The sequence below is a fragment of the Gekko japonicus genome, unplaced genomic scaffold (assembly GCF_001447785.1).
Source record: "Gekko japonicus isolate JY-2015 unplaced genomic scaffold, Gekko_japonicus_V1.1 scaffold984, whole genome shotgun sequence".
Classification (NCBI taxonomy): Eukaryota; Metazoa; Chordata; class Lepidosauria; order Squamata; family Gekkonidae; genus Gekko; species Gekko japonicus.
This window is the reverse complement of record NW_015176001.1, coordinates 459,137-482,178: the sequence shown is the minus strand read 5'-3', so window position 1 is coordinate 482,178 and position 23,042 is coordinate 459,137. Positions and strand designations below refer to the sequence as shown.

The following is a 23,042-nucleotide window of genomic DNA, read 5'->3' as shown; positions in this document are numbered from 1 at the left end:
GCACAAGCTGCGTGCAAAGAAACTCCCGCCGCCCCAAGCTTCAGGGCTGCCTCGTTAAAGGAGTGCGGAGGCCAGACTCGCAAATGAGAAAAAGCAAGCTCAGGGTTCGTGGGTCGCATTTTGGGCTGTGGAAGAGGAACCGGCTCCATTCCTGGAGTTCTCTCGAGTTCCTGCGCTTTTGGTTTTGCTTTTTGCCAATCCGCCTCCCAAGACTGCTCCAGGTGCTGCTGGGGCTTCCCGCAGTTCGACCCCATTATATCCTATGGGCCATTGAAGTCAAAGGCGAAAACATAGGGTGTATTCTGGGGGCTGGAGGGAGGGGTTTGAGGGAGAGGCTCCAGAATCGCAGGGTAGCTGCTGGAGCCTCTCCCCAAGATACCCACCATGTTTCAGGAACATTGAACCAGGGGGTCCAATTCTACAGGCCCCCAAACAGGTTGCCCCATCCCCTCCATTGTTCTCTATGGTGGGGGAAAAGTTACTTTTTTCCCACCATAGAGAACAGTGGAGGAAATAGGCCATCAGCGCCTACAGCGGGAGAGCCACACTCAAGGGGCCAAAGAGCCGCATGTGGCTCTAGAGCCGCAGTTTGCCTACCACCGGTCTAGTGTATGCCATGATCTCTCCCTGTGTCAGAACCCACAGCCAACAATGGAGTACACACTTCTTGGAAAGGTTATACTTTTATTGAAGAGCCATAGATGCATTAACACAGTCACTGTTAAGAATAGCAGTTGTCTCTTGAACCTAATGAGATATAGGGCATTCGTATGCACCCCCCCCACTGCGCTGGCCAATTAGGCACCCTCCCGCGCGTGGGCTAAAGCCAGCAAACTGTTAGTATGCGAAGCTGGGAATTGTTCGGCTCCCACGGCTTGTCTGGAAGGCAGACAACACCCCCCACATCTGTACTTCTTTAGAGATAAGCATTTCAGCGCAAAGCAGAGAGGAATGCGAAAGCAATTTACACAGACACTGAAAGAACATCCCAACCCCCATGGCAGCATAGCTGACATACTGCCCTCTCAAAGACGACTCCTCCCGGTCATTCCGGGAGATTCCCCGGCTTGTCCGGGAAGTCCTGATGGAACTGACGTAACAGACGAGGGGCCCGAATATCCCCTACTTCCGCCCATTCCAGGTGTTGGGGTCCAAAATCTACCTCTTCCACCAAATACAACAATTTTCCACGTTTGATCTGAGAGTCCAAAATTTTAGAGATCTCGTAATGTTCCTCGCCCTCAATTATGATCGGAGGGGGCACCGGTGCTGCAGGACGCCACTCGCTGGAACCTGAATCCTATTTTAGGAGGCTGAAATGAAACACAGAATGCAGTTTCCTCAAGTTTTTTGGTAAATCCAGCTCTACGGCGACATCATTAATAACTTTTTTCACCTTAAATGGCCCAATGTATTTCCAACCTAATTTTCTACTCGGCCGTAGCATCTGAATATTTTTTGTGGATACATAAACTGAGTCACCAGGCTGCAGAGCCCAACCCTCCACCCTTCTCTTATCAGCCTGAGCTTTATAAGCTTCTTTAGCAGCATTCAACGTTTTACATAGTAGTGGCCATGAGTCACGTAAATGTTTGCACCACAGAGCCACATCCCCCGATCCCATGTCTGCCTCCCCTTCCAAGAATGGGACAGGCAGGCTGTCATAACCGTATAATGCCTTGAACAGGGATATCTCCGTAGAAGAGTGACACGTTTTATTATAACAAAATTCAGCTAGAGGCAATAAGTCATTCCAATCGTGCTGTTGATAGTTGGTAAAACAACGGAGATATTGTTCTAGAGTTTGAGTCACTCGTTCCGTTTCTCTGTCAGTCTCTGGGTGATAAGCAGTGCTGAGGCCTCGTTCCACCCCCATCAACTTCATCAGCTCCTCCCAGAAACAAGAAACAAATTGGGTCCCCCTGTCGGAGACCATCTTGTGGGGAGCATTTGCAAGCGCACCACGTGCATCAGAAACACCTTTGCTAGTGCCTTGGCTGTAGGCAGTGAGGGAAATGGGATGAAATGTGCTTGTTTAGAAAATAAATCCACCACCACCCATATGACAGTCATTGAGATACTCGGTTGGAGTTCGGTTATAAAATGCATGGATATAACCTCCCAAGGGCGGCTCGGAGTAGGAAGCGGGTGTAGCAGTCCCGGGGGCTTTCCCGGCCTGGCTTTGCTCATGGCACATATCTGGCAGGAGTGGACATACGAAGATAAATCCTTCCGCTTCTTTGGCCACCAAAGCTGTCGGTTCAAAAGTTGAAGCGATTTAACAAATCCAGGGTGTCCTGACAGTTTGGAGCCATGCACTGCTTGCAGTACCTTCCCCCTGAGTGCTAGGGGGACGAATAGTTTATGTTCCTGGTACCAACAACCATCTTCCCTCATTTCAAAACCACCCTCTGCCTGTAGAACAGCTTTGTCGCACTCTGAGAACACGGAGGCAAAGTCACTGTGGCCAAATTTCCATCCCCCCCCCCTTTCTGGCTTGAAGGAGCTGGTTGCGTCGTCACCGGGGTGGGAGGAGTGAGGCGTGCTTGTTTGCGTGTCGTCACCGCCCCGCCCAAATGGGAAGGCGTGAACACCGAGTCCAAGACCACCTCCCGTTGGCTATCAAGTTGGGGTAGGTGGGACAGGGCGTTGGCCAACAAATTCGCTGAGCCTGGGAAGTGGTGAAGGGTGAACTGGAATTTGGAAAAGAAATCTGTCCACCGAAGCTGTTTGGCATTGAGACACCGAGGTGTTTTTAGCGTTTCTAAGTTCTTATGGTCAGTCCACACCTCGAACAGGACTCGCGCTCCCTCCAACCAATGCCGTCAAGTGGACAGTGCGAGTTTTATTGCCTCGCCTCCTCCCAAACAGACCAGTTCCTTTCAGTGTCATTGAACTTCCTTGACACGTATGCCAAGGGGTGAAGCAACCCATCCCCTCCGTCCTGGAGGAATGCCCCCCATGGCCACATCCAACGCATCTGTTTGTACAATGAACTTTTTAGTCTCATCAGGGTGAGAAAGTACAGGTTCTGAAGTGAACAAGGCTTTGAGGCATTCGAAAGCCTCCTGACAATCTTTATTCCAAGGCAACACTGGTCCCAGCTTTGTAGCCTCTGGGTCCTTCCCCTTAGTTTTTAATAGAGCCATCGGGTAAACTGACCTGGGCAAAATTGGCTAAAAAGTTTCTGTAAAAGATTGCGAATTCTAAGAAGGATTGGAGCTGTCGTCGGGTGCGGGGTACCCCCCACCCCAATACATCTCGCACCTTTCCCGTATCCATCTCCAGACCCCTCTCTGAGATACGATATCCCAAAAAGTCAATGTGTGTCTTATGAAACTCGCACTTAGAAAGTTTTGCAAACAGTTTGTGCTTGTGCAATGTGGTTAGCACCTCCCTCACCAATTTCATGTGGGATGGGAGGTCGGGGGAGTACAGCAAGATGTCATCTAGATAAACAAGGGCCCCCTTGAACAGATGCTTGTGTAAGACCTCGTTGATCAAGTTCATGAAGACCCCTGGGGCCCCCTGAAGAGCAAATGGCATCACTCGATATTAGAATTGCCCGAGAGGGGTATTGAACGCCGTCTTATGTTCAATTTCCTCCCTGATGCGCACCCGAAAGTACGCATCTTGGAGATTCAGCTTAGAAAAGGTTTTCCCTTTGGCCGCCTCTGCCAATAAATCTTTGATCAATGGCATGGGGTAGGCATTAGTTGACGACACTGCATTTAGGCCCCGGTAATCCGTGTAGAGTCTCAGCCCCCATCCTTTTTCTTCCGGAAGAAGACCGGGGCAGCAAATGGAGACGAGGCAGGTCTGATGAAACCACGGGCCAGGGTTTTGTCTATGAACTTGCGCAGTTCATCTTTCTCCGCCGGGCCCATGGCCAGGCAATATTTCAATGCTACAGTCTGAGTATCTATGAGGGGGGAGCTCATCGGCTTTTTCCTCCTCAAACACCCTGGCCAAATCCCGGTACTCGGGAGGAATGGATAACAATTCCTCCTGCGCCAGGCACACTCTGGGAGATTCCGCAGTAGGCTGCTGGCCCCACTTTGGGTCCCACCTGTGCTTTTGACACGTGGGGGAGATAAATTGTACCTTCCCTTTGTCCCACAGTATATAGGGATCGTGTCCATGCAGCCACGGGCCTCCTAGGACCAGCGGGAATCTAGCGGCTGGGGTGATCACAAACGGCCATCCTTCCCAATGATCCCCCGCCCCCAACCTTAACGGTACAGTCTCGTACTCACAGGGTTCTTTCATAGTTGACCCATCCATTTGGGTAAAAATCAAAGGGTCTTCCAGCTTTACTACCCCCGCCTCCAACCTTGTAACAAGCGAGGGGTTGATAAGATCCCTCCCACACCCTGAGTCAATGAGTGCTCTCACACGGATGTCTGTTCCGAGGTCGGGGTTAATTAAAGTCACTGTCACAAAAAACAAGGGGGGAAAGCTGCTCACCACTTTTGGCGCCTCTGGGGTCGTCTTCACTGGAGTCTTGTTCCAAGCCCTCCGGGGTGGCTTGCAGGGCTTTGGCATATCTCGGCTTCCCCGTCGGCTTTTTGGCAGGGATGGCCGGGCGTCCTTTCGTTTGGTCGCTTGGGCCTGGTTTCCCCAGGCCGGTTACACCGCATTCGGCCGCGAAATGTCCCTTTTCCCCCCACTTCAGACAAAGACCTCGCCACATGCGTTGCTCCCGTGTAGCCTCTGACTGTTGCGCCGGCTTGCCTTTTGGAGCCAAAGATGCAGGCTTGCCTCCTGCGGTAGCGATGTCGAAGCGTAGGGTGTTTAGGCACGTCTCAGCGCTCTCCACTTCGTGCATCCATGCTGATAGGGAGACTGGATCTACCGCTCGCAGGACTGTCTCCCGGATTTCTGGATTCAGCCCCATGCGGTACAACTCGGCTAGTACCGGATCAGGCCAAGTTTGGACTTTGGCTGCGTGTAGCATGAATTCCGATGAGTAGTCCCTCACAGTTCGCTTTCCTTGCATTCCGATCCTCGAATTGGGCCCGCAGGGCCCACATGAAAGCATCTAGATTGACTAGCTCAGGGCCCTGTGCATTGTGCAGCCCACATACCAGGCCACTGCGGGGCCCCTCAGACGGGCCGCCACCACCACCACCACCACGACGTCTACTCAACTGCTGTCATCTGGGAACAGGTGGCCTGATCTCTCCACGAATTTCATTACTCGAACCACAAAGTAGGCAAGTTCTTCAGGGTTCCCGTCAAACGTGGCTTCGATGAGGTCTTTCGGCCGATGGACCGCAGGACCCCTTTTGCTTGCTGGTCGCGGCGCTGGAACTGGGACCTCTCCCGGAGCTGGCCTGGGCACTTCCCTTGGCTGAGGTTGGGGGGAAGGTGGTTGCGGGGGTGCCACCGGTTGAGCCTGTCTTTCCTCTCTGATGTCTTGAATCATCAACTGTGGGATCACCTGGAACAGATTTGCCATGTCCCTTTGCAGTTGCCGCCGCTCTTGGTCAGCCACCTCCATCCTATGGGCCCACTCCAGTCCCCCGTCTGGGGACACGCGCCCACTCCATGCCTTTGACCGCTCCGTCACCCACGCTGCTGGCTGCGGTTCAAAGGAGGCCCCATATGGGGGTAAATCTCCTGCTGGGAACCCCAGGTCGAACCTGCTATTCCTCCGGGGCCCTTATGTCAGCATATAAGTCTCTGCTGTAGAATCCGGGTTAAAGTGGCCCCAGCTGGAGCTCGGTTGATACCCCAGCCGGGATGGTTGTTTGGGCCCTGAGGGAGGCAGGAACACCAACGTGGAGGTTGTTTTCGGCTGCTGTCCCAGCTGCTGTCACCGGCACCGAAGACTGGGTCGTGGGAATCACCCCCCCAGTCGTGGTAGGGGTCGGCTCTTTTTCTTCCTCCTCCTCCTTCTCTTCTCCCTTGAGATCAGGTTTCTCCTCTGCGGTGCTCATCTCGGTTTAGGAGAGAGGCACGTAGATAGAGAATGAAGGATTCTTAACAGAATGTCAGAACCCACAGCCAAAAACGGAGTACAGACTTCTTGGAAAGGTTATACTTTTATTGAAGAGCCATAGATGCATTAACACAGTCACTGTTAAGAATAGCAGTTGCCTCTTGAACCTAATGAGATATAGGGCATTCATATGCACCCCCCCACTGCGCTGGCAAATTAGGCACCCTCCCGCGCGTGGGCTAAAGCCAGTAAACTGTTACTATGCGAAGCTGGGAATTGTTTGGCTCCCACGGCTTGCCTGGAAGGCAGACAACACAGACCCTCACCTGTACTTCTTTAGAGATAAGCATTTCAGCGCAAAGCAGAGAGTGGAACAGAACAGAACAGAAAACCTTTATTGGCATAACACAGATAACCAGAACAAAGGCAAAATTTAAGGGATAGTACTAAAACAACACCAACCAATATTCCCATTATCTTAAAATACAAAGCAATCCTAACATGCTTTACGAGATTTACAGAGTACTACTCTTGACTTCCATACATAAGTCAAAAATTCAGCAACAGATAGTGTTATTGCTGGACTCTTGTCTGCTAGAAAGAAATTTAAATCCCTATCCAGAAAATCTCTCTGCACAGGGAGAAGCGGGCGAATCAAAACATTGCGCATAGCGAAATATTTAGGACAGCGAAAGAGAATATGGGTGATAGAATCAGGTTCCCCAAGATTACAGTTACAAAGTCTATCTTTGTACGGCACACCCCTGTATCTACCAGAGACCACTACTGAGGGGAAAAGGTTGAACCTTGCAAGCATAAAAACCCTCCTAAAAACCGGAATTGTCAAATTAGCGATATATGGTACCATGGAGGTATGCAAGGGGAGGAGGGGTAATGAATAGGGAGAACAAACTCCAAGACTACCGGCATTAATGATCTGTGCCTCTATATCCCAAATTCTCCTCCTTACCACCTGCAAGATTGCTACCTCACCACAGTTATAGAGGGGCTCCAGATCAATACCTAGGGTACCCACCTTTTTCACTATGGCCTGTGACCACTCTGATGTATAAGGGTCAGCTAAAAGTTGGACCATTAGGCTAGCAGGAGGAGATCGAAAATGGAGCCGAAGCCAATATTTGATCGTAGTGATCCAAGCCCGAGATTCTATCAAGTGGAGACCCAACTCCTTATAAAGGGCAAAAAGCGACACTGAGTTGGAAACACCAAGAATCCTGCGCAGAAAAGTGGAGTAGATGCTCTCAACTCTCCTAGTAAAAGACTGAATCCAGATAGGAATCCCGTATAGCAGACGAGATATAACAGCCGCTTGGAACATCTTAAGGAGGAATGCGAAAGCAATTTACACAGACACTGAAAGAACATCCCAACCCCCATGGCAGCATAGCTGACACCCTGGGGTGAGTTGGAGATGGACAAAAGGATGGTAAACAGATTTCTTGTGCCTGATGGAATCGGGACGGGACCTTTGAGAAGAAGATAGGGTCGGTGCATTCTGATTTAATCGACAAGGCGCCTAGTTCTGAAATCCTCCTGGCTGAGGCGATAGCCACAAGGAAAATGGTTTTCATATGAAGCCAACACAGGAATTTCCCTAATCCGTTCAAATTGAGGTTTAGTTAATGCTGATAGTACTGTATGAAGCCTCCACATGGGAAACGGATATATTGTCTTTTAAGAGTTGTCCCTTTTAGGAAACGCCAGCTTTTCTGGAACCCCAGACCTCAGACTGGTCTTGGACTTGTGGCCTGGAATTCCTTGACCCTAGACTGGACTTTGGTAAACCTGCTCTCTGGAACCCCTGACTTTTGAACTAGACTTCGGTTACTCTCTTCAACCTTGCCTGTGACCTGTTAGCCATTTCAGCCTAACAGCAGATGAACACACCCACCCCGGTTAGGTTTAAATGGCAGGCAGATTGGGGAAGTGAAATGGTTGCAAGCCATTTTTTATTTATACATTCGATTTATTTATCGCTGTGACCCCGAAGGGTCTCTGAGCGGTTTACAGGTAGTTTCAAATACATTTCCCCCTAACTAAGGCCACATAGTATACAGGGGTGGGGCTGCCTACCGGCACCCAGGTGACAGGGCTGTTGTTCTCCGGCATTCTTCCTCCAGGCGGTTTCGGGGTCGGTGTCCCGTCTCTGGTGATTGCTCCTGCCACACACCTCACACGGAGGAGGGTGCCCCCTGCCACCTAAGGGCAGGTACCCATTTATCTACTTGCTATATTTTACTGCTTTTGAACTGCAGGGTGGGCGGGAGCTAGGACTAGGGCTAGGAGCTCACCCCAGCCGCGGTGGGTCTCAAACAGCCATAGTGGCTGTTCATTATTGTTGTTGTTACTGCAGGCGTTTTACCGCCTGTGCCACTCTAACAGTGGACAGGCATGTCCGCCCGCTGTTAGGTTTAAGTGGCTGACTGCCATTTTGGCTGTCTGTCTCGCTCCCAGCGGGGGGAGGGGAGTGAAATGGACCGCTGCAATGGCTGCATGCCATTTCAGCCTAACAGTGGATGGGCACACAGTCTAGCATTCTGTCCGCACAGTGGCCAACCAGCTACATAGGAAACCCACAAACAGGAAGACTGCAACAGCATCATTCTGCCTGTGCTCCCCAGCGACTGATTTAAAGAGGTGCATTATCTCTGGTACTGGAGGGAGTAGACATCTATGTATCTAATTCCCAAGGCGCCCCCTGCGTGTGGATATCTAAATCCGCACATCGGAGGCACCTGGGGGGCAGGGAGATTTTCCTGCGCACGTGGGGCAATGCCCAGGTGTGCAGAAAAATCTGAAAACTGTAAAAATAAATAAATAGGGGGGATAATTAAATCCCCCCCAAAGTAAAAGAGCATCCCCTGCGCACGCGCAGGGAATGCTCTTAGAATGACTTCTCCGCCACCACCACCAGAGGGGGGGATGGGTGGGGGGAGAAGGCTTTGCCAGCCGGCGAGCTCAGCCCTTGCCGCCACCTGGGGGTGGGGAGAGAAAGTTTGGCGGGCCGGCGAGGCTTTGCCGCCGCCAAGGAGGGAAGGAGAAAGTTTGGCAGCCCGGCAAGGCCTCGCTGCTGCGGGGGGAGGAAAGGGGAAAACTTTGGCAGGCCGGCGAAGCCTTGTCAGTGCCGCCGCCAGGGAAGGGGGGAGGGGGAAAGTTCGCCACCACCGCTGCTGGGGGGAGGGAGAAAGCTTGGTGAGCTAGCAAAGCCTCACTGTTGCTGCCGTCGCCGCCGGAGGAAGGGGGGGGGAGAAAGTGTGGCGGGCCAGCAAGGCCTTGTCGCTGTTAGGCGAGGGGGGAAGCTTGGAGGGGCGTGGGCCTCGCTGTGGGTGCCAGGGACGGGGGGGGCAGGGGAGACAGCTTCTCCACCCCCCCTGCGAGTATCGTGGGTCCCCCTTCTTGTCCATCATAATTCATAGCCATTGATGGCCCAGTCCTGCTTAAATCTGTTCACTCCCCTTTCAAAGCCTTCCAGTTTGGTGGCCATGACCACATCCCATGGTAGTGAATTCCACCAGTTCTATGTGCTGTGTGTAGAAATACTTCCTCTTGTTTACCCTGAATCTTCCACCCTTCAGCTTCAGTGCACGACCCCAGGTTCTAGTACTACAGGAGAACAACTCCCCCCGTCCAAACTCCCCCCATGCATAATTTTATAAACCTCCGTTATGTCTCCCCTTGCCTTTTTTAGGCTAAACAGACCTAAGTGTTTTAACCAGTCCTCATAGGGCAGCTGCTTTTGACACCTGATCATTTTAGTTTCTCTTCAGTTTTCTTTTGTTTGCTACAGTATTTGTATGTTTTCATTTTATTTTTCCTTAATTCTCAGGTGATAGAAATTTTAAGTCTAAAGGTAGCAACAGGTGTAACAGTTTGCAGTTCTTTCATGTATTGGATGTAGAAAACTGTTTGTTTAGATATTTGTACCCTGCTCATCAACCCCGGGGGACCAAAAGCAACTCACTGTATCCTTTTCTTCTTCCTCTTATCCTGATGAACAATCCTGTTAAGCTGAGGGCGAGTGACTAGCACAAGGTCACCCAATCATCCAGTGCTTTAACTATTTGAGCATGCTGGTTCATAGATAAAGTGTTTATACTTTTAAATTCCCTAGACATGCCAGATAGTACAGCAGTACAATTGAATATGCAAAATAAGTTATAAATGATGGTTTCAAGTTAATAATAATTTTAGATTATTTGATAAGCAAATAAGTATTACATACATTTCATTTCCCCCCAAACTGTCTGTTTTTCACAGGCACACACACAAACATCCAAGTACCTGGCATGGTGAGGTTCCCCCCCCCCCTCCTATGCCTACACGGTTTCTGGGAATTTTATATCTCTGGTACTTGGTACAGTTGGGACAGGGCAGTGTCTTGCTTAGGAAATGAGGCTTGGAACTTAAAACCATTATAATTAACCTTGTTTTACATGATTAGCATTCATGAAAGGTGATATATTCAAACTGCATATCTATTTTTAATAGTGAAAGCAAGTTGAACACCTTGGTGCAGAAGCTTCATGACTTTTTGGCTCACTCATCTGAAGAATCTGAGGATGCAAATTCTCCTCCAAGAGTATTGGTGAGCAAAGATACAGGTAAAAGGCTTTTTATATAGTTTTACGGCTTTTGTGATTAGTATATAATAATGCATCGGTTTAAGGGAGGCACGACATATTGTTCTTTCTGTCTGTACTTGATAAACACTAAATTCTTGATTTATAGCTTAGTTTGCAAAACAATGACTAAAACAGCATATGAGCAAAAGAGTGAGCAACTAGGTAATACTTTATTTTTCTAAATAAATAACAAATATTACCTTGTTCATTCTGCTTTTCTGTATGCTTGGATGTGGGGAAGGGGAATATGTTTCTGTTGGATGTTTTCAGCATTTCTGTGGTTCTCTGCACTAAAACTGTGTGATGAACTATATTTTAGCTGAAGCCAAGCCTCTATTTTTATGGATTACAGCAAATATTATTAGGCATTCTTCCTTAAATCCGTTTGCTGCAAGCAACAGTGGTGTTATTAGGTTAGGAGATTGTAATTACTGCTAAAATAACTGAATAACATTTAAAGCTACTCAGGCTTCAGTAAATATAATTCTGGCTTCTAGGTTTCAAACAGTTTCAGATGTTATGGTGCATAGCTTCTGATGATTGCTCAGGATTAAATAGGTGCTAGCATAGAAATGATTTTACAGTCCTGGCAGTTCCTGGACAAGAGTACCTGATGGTACATTAGGCTTTTCCTAAAAAAACATGTTTACCTCAGTCCAGTGAGATATGAAAGTTCTCTCTGTGAAGCATTACTTATCTTTTTAGTGATGTGTATGCACCTCCTATTGAAAAAAATGGATACCCTTCTACTTTAAAAAAGAAGTATGTATTTTGTATCAGGATGCACAGAACTATGGATCTTGTGGTTTGTTTTGCTTGTACATTTTTGGTCCACCACCCAACATCTGATGGTTTTCTCCAAATATAGATTTTTCCCTCATTTGTGCAAAAGTATCTTTTTCAACCCTGTATTTATGCCTCACCTGTCTCTCCAGTGGGGGACCAAAAGTAGTTTTACATCATTTGCCTCTCCTCCATTGGGTTTTCACAACAGACCCATATGGTAGCATATGTGACTGACTCAAGGTCACACCAGCAAATGGGGATTCGAACTTGGGTTGCTCAGACCTACCTGGCCCACGGCAGCCCACTGACCCTGGCCCATTGTGGATTTTTTTATCTGCACCAACAGCATGGTGGACATACTTGGCTATTCCATGTATGGTTTGAATGTAATCTAATGTGGGAGAAGATAGACAATATGTTTTGGAAGCTGCTTAATTTTTTTCCAAGAGCCTTGGAAGCTGCCAGGCACAAAATGGCAGTTTATGCAAAAATTAAAGCATTTCTGAGAAGGTCTCCACTCCAGTACTCGTGGGGAGATCTTTCCTCTGCTGTTTCAGTGAAGCAAACCATTATCACTACCACAGTAGTAACTTGCCATGCAGGAGAAAAACACGCAGGTACCTCTGTATTTTCCCTGGAAGAAGCAAACAGCAGCAGGGGGGGGGGGGGGGACGGGGACGGAACAGTAATTAGTATGCTTCTTTCCCATCCAGAGCAAGGGAGCGTTTGTGCTTGAGAGAAATAGGAAACACATAGGAAAGGTTGCTGATGCTGTCATTTTGATGAGAAAATGATTAGTGCAGCACTGGATGAGGGGTTAAAGCTGGTTTTAATTGCTCAGAGAGTGACTGGTCACTCTGACCTTCGGCATACCCCAGTTTAGTGGATGGTGGAATATTTTCAAGTTTGACTGAAATTTCAGTGGAAGATGCTCCTGTGTACTGTTTTTAAATGTGGCCATAATAATAAAAATAACTGCTGTCCTTTTTTGGGGGGTGGGGGAACCCTAGCCCTTTCTACATGTGAATATTTCCCATTTGTTTGCTACAGATCAAGTTAATATGCCTGGAAATATTCCAACTCCAACAGAAAACAGCAGGGAAGAGGTAAGAATAGAATCTGTTACACTTGGTTAAAAGTGAAATTCTGGCCCCGGTCACGCAGGCCAGAAAATGCGGGGGGGGGGGGAGCGTGGCTGTTTGCTCCGGAACAAAATAACGCGCGGCTGCGCAATCAGACGTCTCGTCGAGGTCCCGTGGTTAGGGGGGAGGTGCCGATTACAGGACAATCCTGTGGCGCAGCAAAGAAGCGGCCTCACTGGCAAAAGGCTCCGCGGGTTTAACCCCTTCCAGGGCTGCAGAGGAATGCAAACTGTGTCCTCCGTCCAGTCTCCTCCAGGAGGAGCTTCAGCCGGGGCCCCCTGCCACGCCCCCCCCTGCACCTCCCCCTCTGCCGCCCGGTGCAGAGAGTTCCTTTCGAGCCGGCCGAGCCAGGTGTGGGGGGGTACGGAAAAGAGGAGGGGGCTCTGCGCGTGCATGCATGTCCGGGGAGGGGGGAGTGCGAACAGAGAAGGCAACAGCCGGGAGAAGCGGTGCAGCAGCTGGAAAGTGCCCCCCCCCCAGGTCTCCTTAGAAGTAAGCCATACACTGCGGGAGGGAGGGAGGTGTGCGCATGCGCCGTTGGGTGCTTGTGCGCATCCCGTGGAGACTTGGGGGAAAAAACTTTTTGCAAGGGGACATAGGCGGGCGCGCGATCATACGCCCGCCCTTGCCCCGCGGTTTCCGGAAACTAGTACCTCGGGGGTACTAGTTTTTTAAGCTGCATCTTCGGCGGGACGCCTCGGGTGAGCCATGGGAGCTCTACGCTTCCCAGATGTGGCGGTGTGATCACGCCTGGAAAATCCGCCTATCTTCCGTCTCTGTAGCGTGGCTAATGCTCCGTGTGACCGCAGCCATAGTGTGGAAACTGGTCCACGCTCCTTTTTAAATCATTATTGTTCTTGGGCAGGTACTTTTGGAAGTTTGCTGGGAGATAGTGACTGTAAATTAACATCTACAGGTCACAGCGTATTAAAATAAAACACTTTATTTTTGTTATCTTCTGTAATATTAAAACATCAGGTATAAGAATTAGCAAGAATAGAAATGTCTACACATTTGCAAAGTATTCTTTAACTTCACAAAATGCCCATGATGTTCACCAAAATCAAACTAATTACTCTATACAAAGCAGTAATAAGGTATTATTTGGTGCAGACACCTTTACTTGCTGTGATAGCTTGCATGCATTTGCTTAAACAGGGGAATATATACTTGTAAATTAATTGGAAAATATTTGGTGAATGAATGCCCATGTCTGTAATGAATTTTGTATTTCCCTTTGCTTCTATTCCTTGAGACTAGTGTTGGACCAATGCAGCTGTTAAATTGACTCCCTCTTTATCACAGTTTAAAAGTTCAGAGCAGGTCTCAGGAGTTTATTTATTTATTTATTTATTATTTCGATTTCTATACCGCTCATAGCCCCTAATGGGTCTCAGAGCGGTTTACAGTAGTCTACTTGCGTAGTGTAGGCCTAACTAGGGTCACAATTTATCGGGGGGAGGGTTCACTACCAGCACCCATGCGGCAGATCTTCTTCCATTTCTTCTCCTGGTGGCCTCGTTTGTTCCTGACGGTCCTGGCGATGTTGGCGATGTTGCGACCATCTCCGGTAGGCTCTGCTGGCTTCCGTCGATGCGCAGTTGCTTCGGGCGCAGCTTCCGGCTCTACGTCCATTCGGCTCCAGCCGTGCTGCGCCCTTTTCGCTGCTGCATCATCCGCCTCCGCTCGCTCTGGTCGCCGCCTCCAGGATCGCCACTGCTCCGTCGTCGCCCGGCCGCCATTGCTCTCGCCTGCCGCTGCCTGCTGCCGCCGCCGCCATCCAACCGCACTCCTGGCATGGAACCAGGAGGAGGGTGCCTCCCTGCCACCTAGGGCAGGTACCCATTTGTCTACTTGTTAATTACTTTCGAGCCGCTGGGTTGGCGGGAGCTGGGACGAGGGTCGGGGGCTCAGCCCGACCGCGGTGGGGATTCGAACAGCCATTAAGGCTGTCCGCTACAGATGTTACCTGCAGGCGTCGTATTGCCTGCGCCACCGCTCCCACCGCCACCGTTCACATTTTTCCTCTGGAACAAATCCGGCTTTTATTTATTTATTTATTTATTTACATTATTTATAGTCTGCCTTTCTCACTGAGATTCAAGGCAGATTACATAGTGAAAGTCAAATACAATCAACAGGATGGAGCATCCAATACACAGTGCAATAGGATTTGGCTTATAGAAATCTGGATTCAACACTTCCTGCATTGAAAACGAATATAAGGGGCTGGTTTAAGGCTGGTCTGTGTTTGTTTAATAATTTATCAAACATTGGCTCAGGCATTTTATATTGCTATTAAGGATCTGCCGATATTATTAGTTAATCTTTACTTTGCTCCTTTTGTTGATAACAGTACTTCCACATCTGCTTGGAAGTCACTGAGTGTCTATTTGAAAATGCTTTTGGAGAAATTTCCTGAGGCTGCTCTTCTTTTAGCTGGTGATCTTAATGTAAGATTGGGGTCAATGATCAGTTAGGCAATTTGTTGAGTTGGGGAGATGAGGACCACACAACTCTCCCATTCTTAGTCTCTAGGCAATCTAAAGACCTAGTTATAAATGAGACTGGACGTCATCTGGTGGACCTTTGTGTGGAATTCAACCAGTTTGGTGTAGTGGTTAAGTGTGCGGACTCTAATCTGGGAGAACCGGGTTTGATTCCCCACTCCTCCACTTGCACCTGCTGATGTGACCTTGGATCAGTCACAAGCTCTGGCACAGCTGTTCCTGAAAGAGCAGTTTGTGTCAGAGTTCTCTCAGCCCCACTCACCTCACAGGGTGTCTGTTGTGGGGAGGGGAAGGGAAAGGAGTTTGTAAGCCGCTCTGAGATTCCAAGTGAAGGGTGGGGTATAAATCCAATCTCCTCCTCCTCCTCCTCCTTCTTCTGTCCCCTGAATTTGAAGTGACCATTCTCTTATGTTGTTGACTTTTAGGATGAGCTGTATCTCAGATAGGTCTCCTCTGTTTAGTGCTGAAAATACTGATTTCCCTGTTGGACCTCACCCCTTTCAACCCAGATTCAACAATGGATGTATAGTGATATTGGGATGCAACTAAACCAAAAGCTATCCTGTACTAAATCACTAACAGAGGTTCTCTTAGTTTATAATTCTGTTGTTGATAAACTCAGCGATTTGCCCAACCATTTGACTGTAAACATGTGAAATGTTCAACTAATTCCTATCCTGGTTTGATGCTGAATGTCACCTAGCTAAAATAGATTGGACCAATTTTTTCGGCAGATGAGTACTGGCCCTTTACCTTGGATCCCTTCTGTTTATTGCAAAATGAGGAGGGAATGTCAACTGCTGCTAGCCCAAAAGAAACATATCTTTGCCATGGAGAAATGGACCTAGCTATTTCACACAATCAAAAGTAATAACAACAGTGCTTTCTGGTCCTTGGTCACAGGCTTTAAACGTCAGTTGGGAGTCCTTAATGTTAGCTCAGTTCCCCCCAGAAATGGGTCACTTACGATACTAACTTGTTCAATAATCTTTTTGTAGCTGAATCAACGAGTAATGTGCTACCTTTCGATGTGCCAGAGTGGCCTCCTGTCTTGCATGAGGAGATATATGAGCACATTTCTAGTCTTACATCTGGTAAAGCCCCGGGCCCCAATGGCCTATCTGCTGAGCTCATGAAGAACAATATTGAATGGTGCTCTCATTCTCTTGCACGCCTCTTTACATTAATTGATAAATTTGGTACTTTACCAGAATCATGGTTAAATTCCATAATAATTCCGATTTTCAAAAAAGGTGACCCTAACAACCTAGAGAGAACTACAGACCCATTAGTCTCTTGTCTATTCTAGGGAAAGTTTATGCTAAACATCTTCTTAAGAAATTATCTCATAATTTACCAGGGAGAGAGCAAATTGGGTTTGTAACAAACCACTCTACTTTAACTGAAAAATATCTCCGGCACCCTAGAGGCAAGCTATATGTTGCATTTATTGATCTCCGTAGAGCCCTCGACTCAGTCGTTAGACAGACTCTGTGGGGAAAATTGCACAAATTGGATCTTGACCAACACCTTCTGCTTTTGTTGTGGAAATTTAATGTCTCTAACACTTGTCAGGTTAGATTTGATGACAGAGGCTCTTTAACACATAAAATTCCTGTGACCATGGGTGTAAAGCAGGGTTGCGTTTTAGCCCCCTCTCTATTTAATTTGTTTCTTTCAGATCTCCCTTTCTATTTGGCTAAAATTGAGGGACACGCTCCCAAATTAAACTCAGCCCTGGTTCCTATTTTAATGTACGTGATACATTAAACAATGCAGAAATTATATAGTAGGAACATACAGTAATAGGAAGGCCACAGTACTGTAATCTAGAAACCAGACCCTGTATGTTAAACTGCAGTTTCAGATCCTGGTTAAACGTAACTTTATATGGTGAGAGTGCCAACATATTTTTTCTCAGTGTAGTGAAAGCAGGCTTCAAGAAGAAGAGGAGCTTTGGGTACACAGTATACATCCTCAAGGCTGGCTCTTAACAACAAGGAGCTAGTGTTTTGTCAGTCCTGGCCCTTTATGATAAACTTCAGAATTTATTTGTTTCATAAAGTAAAGTAAAATAACTACTCTTTTAATCCCACCTCAATTAGGCATATAAATTAGGATCTTGTTTGGGATTAAGACTTTGGGATATGCTCCCCTAATGTGCTGGGACTTTTCTGGCCTGAAGTTCATCTTATTCATGCAGATGACATAGTTAATATAAATGTACGCTTATGATAGTTTCCATTCCAGTATGACATTTGTTCACGCACAAGCTTCTTGCATCTGTGGTACATCATTAATATATCTGGAAACAAGCTTTAAGAGGGTTTTAATCTGTTGTACATTTTCAAAATAAGATCTCTCTGCATTAATAAATTGCACTTAATTTCTGTGTGTCAGTTCATTGTATTTGAAGACATACTTTGTATTTTATCCCATTCTTCAGCCAGACTTGACACCCAGTGCAGCTCCCAAAAATAATAATTGTATTGCAGTGTGTGTTGTATAGCCAGGAGATCCGAGGATTGTCTGGCAGCTGAAGGTCTAACTCTTTTTAGGTGAGCTAGACTTCTTGGTGTGCTGAGAAAGCTCTGAGAGCTGTGACTGACCCAAGGTCACCCAGCTGGCTTTGTGTGAAGGAGTGGAGAATTGAAACCACTTCTCTGGATTAGAATCCTACTGCTCTTAACCACTATACCTACTGCTCTTAACCACTATACCAATAAATAAATAAATAAAAATAAAAATAAAATTAAAAAAAAAACCCAGTACAAATGAAATTAAGTTTAGCTTTCCTGAAACCAGAAACAGCGGGTGCTGCTTCTCTGCTTCCTGTTCTTCCTCTGATCTTCTTGTCTTTGAAGCATACAATCTTACTGAACTTTTTTCTTAAATTACACATGAAGTATTAGTCAAGTTGATTTGCACACATAGGGAAGAAATGTTTCTGATTTCTTATAAAGAGGTTTGTAATTGCAACTTTTCCCTTTCGTTTTTAGGGTAGTAGCTCTTCTGAAAAATCGAAATCATTAGGATCATCACGTTCTAAAAGGTTAGTTTGACATGCTGCTTAACCATCTGAATTACCAGTCTGAGTCAGAAGGGTGCAGTTTAGGAGTGGGCACAAACCTTTGTTCGTTATGAATTTTGGCCAGTTTGTGGTTTGCAAAACTGCTGCCCAGCCATGAACCTCCATGATATTTTAAGGCACTTTGTGGAGGTTCATGGGGCTTGCTTCCCAAGAAAGCCCCTTTTAATGAGCCATGCGGAGCAGTTTGCGTCACGTACCTCAGCTGCTTAAAGAGTCTTTCTTGAGTTCAGCTACAAGCCATTTAAACCAAACAACTGAGCGGCGGAGTGGTGCTCAGCTGTTTGGTTTAAATGGCCCAGTTATTTAAACTTCTGCTTTCTGCATCCCACAGTTTTTCACAGGGAGCAGAGAGCATGGGTCACGAACCCGTACGAACTGGCTCAGTTTGTGAATCAACCTCCCGGTTCATATAGGCTGGACCATGAACGGAACTGCAGAAACGTGGTTCGTGCCCATCCCTAGTGCAGCTGTCTTTCTTGGTAGATCCATGAGAGCTGTGTTATGAAGTGCTACAACAGAAATATTCAGATGCATTAATTATGGTATTTTCTTTTGTTCTTTTGTTGTTTCTATAGACCACCTTTCCCTGAATATACAGGGCTCAGGGCAGTGAATGACAATAAAAACATTAATAAATTAGTAAAACAATTCCAACAGTTAAATAAATATGACTAAAACATCCTCAGACGGTGCTAAAACATCAAAGTTTCAAGTTGTATCACTGTCTAGCAGAGAAGGTAAGAGAGGAAGCAGGGGGGGGGGGGGGAAGAGAGTGCCAGATAGGATGGTACCCACCGCTATCATGAATCAGAAGCCTGGTGGAACATCTCTGCCTTGCAAGCCCTGGTGAATTATATTAGGTACTGCAGGGCATGGATGTTTTTCGGCAGAGAGTTCTACCAGGTAAGAGCCAGGGCTAAAAAGGCCCTGGTTCTGGTCGAGGACAGTCAGACATCTTTTGGGCTGGGGATCACCAGTAGGTTGTTCTCTGTAGAGCATAATGCACTTTGGGGGACATATTAGAGGAGGCGGTCTTGAAGATATGTGGGTCCCTGACTGCTTAGGGCCTTAAAGGTCAGTACCAAAACCTTGAACCTGACTCAGTACTCCACTGGGAGCCACTGCAGCTGACAGAGCACTGGTTGAATATGTGTTGTCCATGATGTTCCAGTTCAGACCTGCGCCACTGTATTCTGGACTAGCTGGAGTTTCTGGGTCAATCTCAAGGGTAGCCCAGCATAGAGCAAATTACAGTAATCCAGTCTGGAGGTGACCGTTGTATGGATTACTGTGGCTAGGTCAGAGCAAGACAGGAAAGGGACCGGTTGCCTTACCTGGTATAGCTGGAAGAACGCCAGCTTGGCAACATGGGTGATCTGGACCTCAATTGATCAGGAGGCATCCGGAACCATGACCAAACACCTGACAGTTGGTGCCAGTATTAGAGGCACACCGTCAAGAGTGGGGAGTTGGTATCCCGACCCTGAATCCCCCTTACCCAGCCACAGAAACACTCTCATAGTTGGCTTCAGTCTCAGTTGGCTCTTTTTCATCCATTCCACCACAGCCTCCAGTCCCTGAGCCAGATTTTGTGGGGCGGTGTCCGGGTGGCTGCCCATCAACAGATACAACTGGGTGTCATCAGCATACTGGTGACACCCCAGCTTGAAACTCCACACCAGCTGGAAGAGGGGGCACATATAGATGTTGAATCATTAATAATGATCAGTTTGCTTTTGAGCTGAGAATAAGTTTTCAAGAATAACTTAAATATATCTCTCCTCAGTTTAATTTTTCCAACACTGTGTAAGTGGAAGTTGTATTTCCAAAGGTTCACCATTTTGCACTTCTCAAAATTCAGTTTTACCTGGTCCTGTGTTAATAACGTGAGATTCTAATCTTATTTTTCTCAGGCTACAGTCACAAATCATGGAAGACCATGTATTGCATAAGGTCCGAGGTGTCTGCTTGTTAAAGCAATATGTACCAATGTGATAAAAATCTTTATTTTGATACTCATGCAGGAAACCTACAGTTGTAACAAAATATGTCGGCTCAGATGATGAGCAACCCGTAGATGAAACGCTGAATCAAGATGTTTCCAATGAAAACTCAGAAAATGATGTTGATATGAAAAGCTTGCCTAAAGGTAACTAGTTCAAAAGATAAGTACTGGAAAATTGCTTACTTCTAAAATTCTTAGTTTTATTTTGTAATTGTTCATAGACACTTTAACATGAATAACATGCTACATTCTTAAAAACAATTGCATCAAGAATGTTATGTCTATTAAAATCCAATTCTCAGCTGTCCCCTATGTGTGGATGCTTATTTTGGCTGATAGAGGGCATACTCTCAACAGGTTTTTCTACAGACTCGGGACTGTGGGTCTGCAGAAAAATCCAATTAAAAAAAAAAAACTCAGGAAGGGTTGAGTCCCCCCCATACACTTTGAAATGGCCGCTGCAGGGATCTACTCCAGGCCCCATTGCATCAACAGTGAGATAGTCGGGGGGAGGGGAGCAAAAGCAGAACGAGACCTGGGATTGGGGAGGATTTGTCCTGTAGTATGAATGACTAAATAGCAGGGGGTTGGGTTAAAACGGCAGGGGGAGGGGGCAGGGCACTTTCAAGGCCTATTTTGGAGCCAGGCCTTGAGACTAAGAGAGAGAGACAGAGAGGAGAGGAAGCAAAAGCAGAACTGGACCTGGGATTGGGGAGAATTCCTCATCCAGTATGAATGACTAAATAGCAGGGGGTTGGGTTAAAAAGGCAAGGAGGGGGCAGGGCACTTTCCAGGCCTATTTTGGAGCCAGGCCTGGGACTAGGATTGCCCTCTCCAGGTTGGGAAATTCCTGGAGATTCTGTGATGAAGTCTGAGGAGTGCAAAGTTTGAGGAGGGGAGAGGCCTCAGCTGGATATAATGACACAGAGTCCACCCATTTTCTCCAGGGGGATAGAACTAGAGTTCAGTATTGTCTGGAGTTCATTTGTAATTCTGGGGGATCTCCAGGTCCCACCTAGAGACTGGCAAACTTCGACCTAGCAGCACCCTCTGGGTGACTTGATACCACCTGACTTGCATGATTCAACTAGGCCTGGCTGCTTGCTACTGTTCAACAGCAGCCACCCTATGAAAGTCAGGGTAGTATAATGGTCAGAGCTTCAGAGTAGGGTTTGTGAGACCCAGGTTTAGATCTCCATCTTTCTGTGGAAGCTCACTGGGTGATTTTGGGCTAGTCACATACTTACAGCCTAACCTACCTCATAGGGTTGTTGTGTGGATAAAAAGGAGGAGAGAATAATGTAAACTGCTTTAGTCTCCACTGTGGAGAAAGACCATAGTTTTCCTCAGTAGAAACTGGAGGAGGAAAGGAGATGGAAAGCTGAAGGCAAAGGGGCAGATAAAGATAGGTGGGCTGTTGGGTGGGAAGGAGATAGGGATGCCAACTCCAGGTTGGGAAATTCCTGGTTATTTGAGGGGTGGAGCCTGGGGATGGTGGGGATTGAGGCGGGGAGGGACTTCAGAAAGATATAACGCCATAGACTCCACCCTCCAAAGCAGTCATTTCCTCCAGGGGAACGAATGTTGCTTTCCAGGTGAGGGCTGGAAATCTCCTGGAATTACAACTGATCTCCAGATGACAGAGATCAGTTCCCCCAGAGAAAATGGCTGCTTTGAAGGGTGGAGTTGATGGTATTATACCCTTTTGAGGTCACTTCCAAGCGCAAACCTCATCCTCCCTAGGCTCCACTCCCAAATCTCCAGGAATTTCCCAACACAGCTGGCAGCCCTAAGAGGGACTGAGCTCTGTATTTGGGCAATCAGTTGTGATTCCTGGAGAGGGGATGCTGCCACTGCTGCTGTGGGAGGGGGGAAGTAGGTGGGAGGCCGGGAGAGTGACGGGGCAGAAAGAGTGATGGGGTGGGGGCAGAAAGGGAGTGACGGGCAAAGTGGCGATCTGCATTTCCCAGGGCATGTAAGGAAGGGCCACGAGAACTGAGCACTGAGGCAACCCGTCCTGCCCTCCCTCTCGTGGTCTGCCTAAGTTCACAGAATCAGCATTGATGTCAGATGACTATCTAGCCTCTGCTTGAAAACCACCAAAGAAGGAGAGCCCACCACCACCCCAAGGAAGCCTGTTCCACTGAGGAACTGCTCCAACTGTCAGGAAGTTGTTCCTAATGTTTAGCTGAAAACTCTACTGATTTAATTTCAAGCTGTTTGTTCTGGTCTGACTTTCTGGGGCAACAGAAAACAACTCTGCACCATCCTCTATATGACAGCCCTTCAGATACTTGAAGATGGTTATCATGTCACCTCTCAGTTGTCTCCTCTTCAGGCTAAATACACCCATCTCCTTCAGCCTTTCCTCATAGGACTTGGTCTCCAGATCCCTCACCATCTTAATTGCCCTCCTCTGGACACGTTCCAGCTTGCCTATATTCTTCTTAAATTGTGGTGCCCCAAACTGAACAGAATACTCTAGGTGAGGTCTAACCAGAGCAGAGTAAAGCAATACCATCACTTCACATGATCTGGACACTGTACTTCTGTTGATACAGGTAAAAATCTTTATCTAAGTATCAGACTTATAAAAACTTATCAAATACTAATACATATGATGGGTAAACACTTTCCTACTGAAGACCAAACGCGTTTTGGCCCCTCAGTGGTCACAATTATCAATATAGTATAGACACACATTCATAGACCTTTATACAAGATCTTTAGTGCTCATATATTTAAACCAGATGTTGTTTCCTGAGATTATAAAAATGGGGGAAAGAAGAGAAACTTCATTATTTACTTACAAATGTATATAAAATCATTATTGATTGAAAAATGATTCTTTCAAAGATAAAATTACCTTGTATATTTGTAATTGTATAACTGGTATTAGTGATGGGCCATAGGTATAGCCA

At 47.1% G+C, this 23,042-nt stretch overlaps 1 protein-coding gene across 2 annotated transcripts in view; it reads left to right on the top strand.

Moving 5' to 3' along the window:
* Nucleotides 1–23,042, top strand: part of ATRX (alpha thalassemia/mental retardation syndrome X-linked) — a 171,502-nt gene that overhangs the window by 18,387 nt on the left and 130,073 nt on the right. For both annotated transcript variants that reach the window (XM_015426440.1, XM_015426439.1), the window contains exons 2-5: nucleotides 10,454–10,566; nucleotides 12,424–12,479; nucleotides 18,025–18,077; nucleotides 20,141–20,265. In XM_015426440.1, the coding sequence (XP_015281926.1) occupies nucleotides 10,454–10,566; nucleotides 12,424–12,479; nucleotides 18,025–18,077; nucleotides 20,141–20,265 (347 nt within the window). The remainder of the gene's footprint in view (nucleotides 1–10,453; nucleotides 10,567–12,423; nucleotides 12,480–18,024; nucleotides 18,078–20,140; nucleotides 20,266–23,042) is intronic.